Genomic DNA, 10,261 nt, shown 5'->3' with positions numbered 1-10,261 from the left:
ATGTTTGTACCTGTGTATTTTACCATAGGCAGTGATAAATGGGTTTCTTTTTCCAGATGCCAAGCTCCTTATCTTAACTGTTCCTTGACAAAGGAATAGAGGATCTTTGTTTCTATGCTTGCTGTATATCTTGTGGGTACAGGAGAGCAGCTGAGGCAAATGATATAGATACCTTATTTAGGCAGATAGGTTTAAGTCATGCACAACTCCAGAGTGGTATTATTTTGCCGAGTTAACAGTCTTTCTTGCATAATTCTCACTCATTGTAGAGGAAAATTACTGTGAGTAGTTTTTTTTCAAACTAGGGCAACCTTGGAAATGTTATTATCTTACCCATTCCAAATTGTTTAAGTAGCATAATCATATCATAACTTTCAAATGTAGCTTGTGATACATAATATTACATGTGATATAAATTATTCTAGACCAGTATTTGAAAAATGAGCTGTTTTACCATAAAGATATAATTACAGCCAGTTGACTATTATGTGCTTTCATTTAACATTGGCAAATTGCTCTAAGAGTTTTCTTTCTTTCTTTCTTTCTTTCTTTCTTTCTTTCTTTCTTTCTTTCTTTCTTTCTTTCTTTCTTTCTTTCTTTCTTTCTTTCTTTCTTCCTTCCTTCCTTCCTTCCTTCCTTCCTTCCTTCCTTCCTTCCTTCCTTCCTTTCTTTCCTCTTTCTTTCTTTCTTTTTGTAGCTTTTGAAGTATCCATTCATATTTCTCTGAAGTCTCATTTTAAATTAACAGGCCATCAGATTATTAAAACATTCAAGGGTTAGGCTCCATTGAGGAATGTTTAACAGCCACCATTGTTAGATTGATTAATTTTCTGTAGTCAACTTTATCTTGGTGTATGAAAGAAAGTTTCTCATCCAGAACTATTCTTTTGTTTATCTAGCCTCCAAAGATAACATTTATTTCAATGCAGATATTCTATTTTGGGGTTGCAGCTTAATTTTGTTGCTAATTTAGATGTTATAATTCTGTTTACATCCCCATATTTATAAAGGTTGCAAACAGACTATTGAAAGAAAAAATATTACAGGTATCTGAATAATAAGTGCTTTTACCTTTTTTCAGCGACATTAAACTTAGAGAAATAACAGATTTTTCCCTTTGTACTCACACACACACACACACACACACACACAAATGCATACAGTAAAGTTTATGAGGAAAATGACAAATTTTAATACTGCTTGACATCTTTTCTCACTGTACTATTTTTGAGTGTAATCATATACATCTGGCTTATATCTTATCAATCATCTTTACCCTATTGCTTTATTTAAAAATAACTTTAAAGGACAAAAAAATTATCACAAATAGTTCCATTATTTATCCATGGCTTCAATTATGTGTGTGTGTGTGTGTGTGTATATATATATATATATATATGGATCTTTGGTTGTTCGGGTTTTCTCCCGCGTAAGATTCGAAGTATCTAGGCAATGTTTCGATGAAGTCTCATTCATCATCTTCAGACTTCTGTCTCCGGCTCTGTGCTTCTCAGAGTGATGTGAGATTGCAGCTGCTTCTTCCTTTTAACTGCTAGTGGGGTGTGACTTGATTGGGTGGGGGCTTGGCTGTGTTCTGATTGGGTGGGGGTCTCATTGGTAGGGGGTTTGGCTGTGTTCTGATTGGTTGAGGGTTTGGCCGTGTTCTGATTGGTTGGAGGCGTGTTCTGTTCAGGTGGGGGCTTGGTTGTGCTCAGGTTAGTCTTAGTTGCTGGGGGATTTGAGTTGGTGAGCTGTGATCTTGCTGTTTGGCTTCGAGTTCGTGGTCGTGCTGCATCTTCATAGTGGGTGTCGGTTTGCTTCATGTATGGCTCGGAGGGGTTTGAAGTGGGTAGTGATGCAGCTGCAGTGCAGCTTCTGGTCCATGGTCGTGTCTCATCTTCTGAGTGGGTGTGAGTCTGTTTTCTACATGGAAGTGTGGTGGTGGCATCTTGTGTGGCTCTCTCATGGGTGTGGGTCTGGTGTCCTTCTTCATGTTAGGTACTGTCTGTTCATGAGGGCGGGTTTCCAAATGGCTGGAAGGCGGGAGGTGTCATCTCGCTTGTTCATGCTGTGTGGGCGTTTTCTATCTCTATGGCTTCTCTGATTATTCTGCTGTTGAAGTGTTCGGTTTTGGCGATGGTTCTGGTATTTTTAAAATCAATTTCATGTCCTGTGGCTTTGAGGTGTTGGACCAGGGAAGAGGTCGTTTCTTCTTTTTTGATTGAGTTCTTATGTTCTTCAATGCGTGCACTTATTCTTCTGTTAGTTTGTCCAATGTATGTGGTAGGGCAGGCAGTGCAGGGGATTTCGTATACTCCTTGGTTTCCTAATTCGATTTTGTCTTTGGGGTTTCTTAGGATGGTGGATATTTTTCTGTTTGTGCAGAATGCTGTTTTGATGTTGTGTTTTTGGAGGATCTTGCTAATTTTATCTGTAGTGCCTTTTATATATGGGAGGAGGGCTTTGCCGTTTTCTTGTTCTCTGTCTTGGATTTTGGTTGGGGTTTCTTTTTGGATTAGGGGTAATCTTCTTTCTTTGGAATCCATTGGCTGTAAGTACGCTTGGTGAGAGTGTGTAGTTCGGTTTTTTGGTGTTGTTCATCGGCTAAGCATTTTGTTCTGGAGATGAGTGTCTCTGCCACGGAATTGATCTGTGCTGGGTGGTGGTGTGAGAGTGCATGTAGATAGCGGTTTGTATGTGTTTTCTTCTGGTAGATGGTGTGTCCTAGGGAGCCATTGGATCTTTTGTATACCAAGACATCTAGGAAGGGAAGTTGATTGTTGGCTTTTGTTTCCATGGTGAATTGTATTTTGGGGTGTAGGCTGTTGAGGTGTGTGAGGAAGTTGTTCAGTTTTTCTTTCCCGTGTGGCCAGATTATGAAGGTGTCATCTACGTATCTGAGCCAGAGTTTGGGTTTGTGGTCGTATTTTTCTAGAGCTTGTGTTTCAAAGTGTTCCATGTAGAGGTTTGCGATGACAGGTGAGAGGGGTGATCCCATGGGTGCTCCTTCTATTTGTTTGTATTTTTGTCCATTGTAGGTGAAGTATGTATTGGATAGGCAGTAGTTGGTCAGATCTAGGATGTGCTTGGGGGTTGTATTTGTTTTGGATGGCTGTCAAGGCTTCTTTTATTGGCACTTGGGTGAAGAGGGATATGACATCGAAGCTTACTAGTAGGTCGCTGGGTTGTAAGTTTTGTTTCTTTTGTTTCATATATATATATATATATATATATATATATATATATATATATATATATATATATATAGAAGAACAATCAGTATGTGTGTTGAAATGGACTATAGTTCTTTAAATTAACTAGAATTTTTCAGCCTATATATAATATCTCTATCTTAATTAACATTTCCATATAATTTGAAAAAAGTTAGTTTTTCCTCAGAGTATGGCATGGATTCATAGAACTGTACTTCAGAATTGGCGTGTCCAATTTTTAATGCTTCTTCTTGCTTCTTCTTTTAGTCCAGTGGGCATACATACAAAAGAAGGAATTTTAATATTTCTTTTTAATGTTTATAATTTATAGCAGATTTCTCAATGGATAACCAACTGTGTGATTTAGCAGAGGACCAATAAGGAGATTCTTCTGTATACAGAAGTATTTGATGGCCTAATGGCCTAATTCCCATAGAATTCCATTATAATAACATTTGAAATAAAAATAGTTATTTCATTCTTTCAAAGCATCAGTTATATTTAAAAAAAGACTAAATACATTATTTTTGAATGACATGCATCATTTAGTCTTCTTTTAAATTAGCATATTTTAGCTTTTAGCTGTGACTCAAAACTAAAATTTCTTCCTTTGCATGCATTAACATTTCATAACAGTGGCTTGATTACTCATAAAAATAGGCCATCAATTTTATTTTTATAATTATTAATACTATTCTGGATAATCTGAAAATAATTCTTTACCACTTAGCATAGAAAATATGATATAGATGCTGCACATTCAAAATGTTCCTCAAGCACCAACTTATCTGAAATATTATAGAATTCAAATGCATACCTATTTTGATTGTCTGTATAGATATTTTGTGTACAAATATTTCAGCCAGTTCATAAGTATCCTATAATTTATTGATTATTTATTTTTATGCTGGTCAAACAATTATAATTATTTCTGAAAAAATATTGGAGAAATATTTTCTTTTTACAGTTTAACCCATATTTCAGGTTATTATCTTGATTGAAGAACATATACATGGTGTTTATTCTGATATAGTTACTAGATCTATATTTTTTTTAAATGAAAATGATGATGTTACATGACAGCATAAATAAAAGCATTATATTTGGATAAAGTATTAGAGTTCAAAGACTGTCGGAATATTATATATACCATTCTGCTTTTATTCTTTTTTGAACAAAACAGTATCACTCTTCTTTATTTGCATTCTATCGGCATGGATAAATTCATTATAATTTCATGCTGTAGAGAAAAGATAAGTTTTAAAGTTAAGAACAGTTTGATCTAATTCATAATAACATGTACATGGGAATGCATTAGTTTTGAAGACTGCAAGCAAGGTAACCCCTCAAATCCTCTAATCTCCTTATAAATATTTTAAATACATACCTCTTATCAAGTATAGAAAAATAGTATATATATATATATATATATATATATATATATATATATATATATATATATATATATATATATATATATATATATAATGTGTGTGATTTATATAACAAAGAACGTGCAACAATTAACCACTTCCTATCAGATCTATTTGGTTGATTGTCAAGGAGATGACATGCAGTGGTAATGTCTTTCAGCCTTTATAGTTCTGACATAAATACCAGCAAGATTCTCAATCACCTGAAGGAAAATGGGTGTTATCTAGAAACAACAATCAAGCACTAAGAAAGAAAAATAAAATGGACAAAACAAAAAACAACAACAAATCTTCACTTCACACAGCAACATCTTCCTAGTCCAAAGCTCCCTAGTCCTAGCTATCCAAATTCTTTGGTTCCTAAGGAGCAGTGAAGAATGACATAAATCTCTAGAGTAATTGCACATAATTTTTTTTCAGTGTGCTTTTGAAATGTAGAAATCATTCCATTTCAGCCTCTGCCTTTCTTCTAATCTTCTATCTATGTGAAGTTTCATATTTCGAGTTTTCATGATCATCTAACAAAAGGCAAATTGTCATGCAGTACTGGATGATCTTACAAACATTGGACTTCCTTGAAATATCACTCAATCAGTCCCATTATGCATTTATGGCTTTGCTGTCTCTAATGTCCTCTGTGCTGGTCTTAAAATTTTCTGAAGTCTGTCCAAGTGTAGTTCCTGTGGTTCCTTCCAAGTCCCAGGATCCTGGCAGGTTTTCAAGGCTTAATGAACTAACTCCCTGACTAAAGCTGCCTTCCTCAGATCTGCTGGGCAACACAAGATGTAAGGATGTTTCAGATGAAGAACAGATAGATGATGACAGAGTTGCTGAAATAGACTGGAGAGGAGTCAAAGTAGTGTCTGAATGGGGAGAAGTGCAGCCTACAAACTGCAAATTATCTTTTTGGATAACATGGCAACGGGAAGGGGAATATTCAAAACCTGAAGTACAATAAAATTCACCATCCGTAGAATTTTGAACATGGGATTCAGTTCTTTGTGGGCTGCTACTAACAGAGGTTGAGTCCATGTTCCAAATTCCTACAATGGTGTTGGAATGGCAGAGCTGTGTTTTTGTGCTAGTAACCTTTGGTGCCTGTATATGCATACAGGGTTGGTGTGTAGTCCATGTCATTCTCTTTTGTAAGTTTTCCATGTTGGGACTTATCGCTGGGCCATGAGTTGCACAGAAATCTGGTGATTTGGGGACCATCAATAGATTTTCCAGGAGATGTGTAACATTCTTCATGTCTTTCCTTAATAAAGAAACCTCTTGAGTCAAAGCAGTGACCTAGAATGTCATAAATATATTTATTTAATCATTAATTAATTCATTCATTTTTATATATGCACACACATAGATATCATAAGAAAAGAAGGGAAACTCAATTATAAAGACATCCTAATATCATTTCTCCTCAAATATATAGAATCCAAATGCTATTTCAAGATCAACTACTTCTATGGTGCCAGTCTTCAAGTTAATCTGTTTAGGAACTTGGCAGCTTTAGTATCAAATATATGATAAGATCAAAAAGAATGGTCAAGGCTAATCCTGGTCCCTTGAGTCTCTTGATTATGAAGTCTAGTTTATGTTCCTGCTCTAGAGATCCTTATAAATTAAGCCTCTTTTATGCACATAGCATTTCTCCCATTGGGTTAGTCTTCTGGACTGAGCACAGTTATTATCCTGGTAGATGATGATTATTTTTTTTTACAAATAAGGGAGTTGACTTCTTCAGATTGACAATGATCATATGAGGGCTATCCACAAAATAGATTACGTTTTCGTCTGTAGCAAGAAGGGGTGGAGCTAGCGTGGCCATCTTTGGTCTGTGCGTCTGCCGCTCAGTCTGCATCTAGTCGTGCTAGTGGGAGGTTCGTATCGTTGCCCATTATTTCACAGCAAACGTTTGAAATGTGTGCTGCAATTGAAAATCCCTCGAGATGTGAGGTGCGATCAGTGATAAGGTTTTTGTTTGCAAAAAACCATAAACTGATTGAAATTATTGTGAAATGTTGCAAAAACTAAGAAAAGCAATTCAGAACAAGCGTAGAGGAAAGTTAAGCTCAAAAATTTTGTTTTTGCATGACAATGCCCGACCACACACAGCAAATCGCACTCGAGAAGTCCTGAATGATTTCAAGCGGGAGATTTTTCCTCATCCGCCCTACAGCAAGATCGGGGCTTTTCTAGAGGGATTTTCAATTGCAGCACACATTTCAAACGTTTGCTGTGAAATAACAGGCAACGATACGAACCTCCCACTAGCACGACTAAATGCAGACTAAGCGGCAGACGCACAGACCAAAGATGGCCATACTAGCTCCGCCCCTTCTTGCTACAGACGAAAACGTAATCTATTTTGTGGATAGCCCTCGTATGTTGCCCTTTGTTTATGAGGAGCATAGCTAGAAAGACCCATTTTATTGGTTTGCTCTTGCATTTCCTCATGTCTGAATATGATGTTAGTCAATGTTATATTTGACAAATTAGAAGCAAAACAAGATTTTCTGTTTTTAAAAAAAGTGAATCTGATTGAAAGATTGCTATTGGGATTTGTTTATTTTTTATTATATTGACATCAAAATATATGTTGTGGTGCAAAATATTCCCATGTGTACTTTGAATATTTTTATTTTAATGTATCTGCAAAGGTTTATCGTTATCAGCAGATAGCAGCATCTTACTATCCTTATCTGGATGAAACTAAGTAGGGTTAGCATGGTTAGTATTTTGATAAGAGTTCTCCAAGGAATGTCAGAGGTGTAGACAAGGATCTCTCTCTGAATCTCTATTTTAAATCAAGATAGTGGTTGTAGTTGAATCCCCATCTTTTTTTACATGTGTCAAAACCTGTAAAAGGGGGTAACGCTTCAATTGTGCAATTATAACCATGAGGTTGGCTTTTTCTGGCATTTGCTTCCTCCTATGAATGCCCTGATTGTAAGATACTTTGGAATATATTATATCCTAGAGAAAATATTGGCAAGCCACTTCTGTACTGCTGTCTAGGAAATGATATAAAATATAATTTGTACATAAAAGACTTTTTGTCTATAATGCTATAAAGAATATGATGAACAGGCAAATTTGTCAGACTTTGGTTGAGGAATTATTTTATTATAAAATAATATCAATTATATTTGGTTCAGTAAATTATATTTTATATTATATTTTATTTCACCTTGATCTGACTTACAATTCTCTAATGGGGGGGGGTTGTCTTACTAGTGTGTAAAATATTGTTATATTATATATTCCTTTTTACAGACTGTTAGGTTTCTATTGGGAGATAGAAGACTGAACCAAAGAACCCTTGCTATGAATCTTTGAAGTTGTTGAAAAGGGAGTACAGCCTGATTCAAACCACATACAAGCTTTCAATTGAAAATGGATAATAATATTTCTTAATTTTCTTTTGCAAACAATTTATTATCCGTTCTATTCTATTGAATGAGTTGAGAGGTTTTGTGAGATATTGTATCTTAATATTTTTGTAATTCTGGAACTTTAAATCTATATTTTATATTATAATTTCATTTTTCTGTATTATAACTTCAAAGAATCTGAAGAAATGTCTTTGATTTTGTATATAGACAAGGGATCATGCAATAATAAGCTTTGTGCAGGCTTTAAGATTATTTGGAAAGGTCTAGAACAAGTTGGCTGTGGCCAACTCATCCTGGCCAACTCAGCCCGGCTGATTCACTGCAACCAACTTGCTGTGGGACAATTTACCATAGACAATTCAACACAGGATAGCTCAAAAGAAGGACAAATGAATTACAGCGGGCTTTGTCTTGCTTTAGGTTAAGGCCCACTGCAATTCCCTTGTCCCTCTCTTGAGCTATCCTGTGTTGAATTGTCCTGCAATGAGTAGACATGTTCAGAGAATTGGTTGCAGAAAGTTGCCCCATTCTGGATTTGGAAACAGTGTTCCAGAATAGTAGCAATAATTAATGTTGCCCTTCTTATTTCCAAATTTTCCAAGAAACAGAAAGAAAGATGTGGCTACTTTAACAGTCTATTTAAAGAGGTAACTACATAAAGTAGCAGCCTCATTTTTCAGGAAGCTGAAAGCTTGAGAGGAAGCTTGAAATCATTGCTTCTTTAATCAGCAGCAATGACATGCAGCAATTCTTTTGCAATGCTTATGTATATATGTATGCAGGGGTAGGCTTCTAAAATATTAGGAATTGAAACAGTTTATGTCCAGGATGCGAGGGGTCTGTAAATTATGGGACTAATTAAAAACTAAACATCAAGATATTGGTCACAGCAGATCAATTAACCATAGAAATTAATTAAATAACTGAGCTGGGAAACTGCATCCAGAGCAGGGGTGAGCTTCAAAATTTTTAGCAAAAGGGTTCTCTTTCTGGTTGCTGGGTGGGGTGGCCATGATGGGCATGGCCTAGTCATATTCCTGCACCATGGCAGGGGGAGGGGCATTTTGCCCTTCCTGGGCTCCAGAGGCTTTCTAGAAGCTGGAAATGGGCCCATTTCTGGCCTTCCTGAACTTCCAGGAGGCCCGTTTTGCCTTCCTGGAGACTCCGCATGTGCCCTGCACCTACCTGCATCCAAAATAGGCCACGTGGGGATTTGGGCCACGTGGGGAGCGGAAGGCTGGGCAGGACCACTCAGGAGTGGGATTTGGAGGTTTTCCAAACTGCACAGAATCTTATCTAAGGGGCTCTCCCGAACACCTGCAAAACCCCAGCAGCCCACCCCTGTATATATGTATGTATGTATTAAATGTATTGGTCACCCACCTTGCCACAGGATAACTCTGACCGGTTTATAATAGTAAAAGGATAAAACTATACAAAACCTATGTACAATAAAAATAAAATACTATAAAAATATAAATTTTATATTCATCATCCTACTATTTTACAAATCTTTTAAAAACCTGGCCTTGTGTGGCTGTTGTTGTTCCCTGCCTTTTTCAGTGACTTTGGGTTATTGGTTGTTGACTGCTATTAGCAGCTTTTTTTTTCCTTATCATGTTCATGATGACTAATAATGGGGCATAGGGAAAAAGTGGATGTGATTCCATGAATTTACAGACCAAAGTGAGAAAGCTTCAGTGACCAGTTGTGTAACTCCTAAGTTAAGGAGTTTCAAAAATCTCCAGAATGTTCAACAGTCCCCCAAAAAGATTAATTATAATTCATCTTTTTGAGGTTCGTAACATTATGGGATTTTTCCAGTGAATCATAGAAAATGGTTCCAATTCCAGACTAAGAGAATATACTCTGAAAAAATTTATAATATATCTCAACTGTTTGCTGTAGAGTACTGTAATTTTTTTGACACATCTTTATTGGATTAAGAACTAATATTTTTAAAGAAATATAGATAATTTTAAAATATATATTTTTTTTAAAGAAAAAGGGTATGCTAAGAGAAATTTCCTTGTGTAATAATATTTATTCATAAAATAAATATTTTCATTATAATTGAATCGATTAGCATTTATGTTCCTGGGGTTTTGATACATCTTACTGTATAGATGTATTTGAAAATAAGTCAAAAAGAATTTAATATGATAAACTCCTGGGTACATTATTTTGTAAAAATGCAGCCTTAATTCTATCATATGAAAAA

General features: G+C 35.7%; 1 protein-coding gene across 3 annotated transcripts in view; it reads right to left on the bottom strand.

The window, feature by feature from the left end:
• Window positions 1-4,710: 4,710 nt before the first annotated feature.
• KCNH8 (potassium voltage-gated channel subfamily H member 8) overlaps window positions 4,711-10,261 on the bottom strand; it is a 255,309-nt gene continuing 249,758 nt past the window's right edge. For all 3 annotated transcript variants that reach the window (XM_026708251.2, XM_087918078.1, XM_087918079.1), the window contains one exon: window positions 4,711-5,938. In XM_026708251.2, coding sequence (XP_026564036.1) covers window positions 5,246-5,938 — 693 coding nt within the window. In that variant the 3' untranslated portion in view covers window positions 4,711-5,245. The remainder of the gene's footprint in view (window positions 5,939-10,261) is intronic.

This window comes from Pseudonaja textilis, chromosome Z (assembly GCF_049901715.1).
Source record: "Pseudonaja textilis isolate UNSWEBS1 chromosome Z, rPseTex1.2, whole genome shotgun sequence".
Taxonomy (NCBI): domain Eukaryota; kingdom Metazoa; phylum Chordata; class Lepidosauria; order Squamata; family Elapidae; genus Pseudonaja; species Pseudonaja textilis.
The sequence above is the reverse complement of the archived record's forward strand: the minus strand, read 5'-3'. Positions and strand labels throughout refer to the sequence as shown.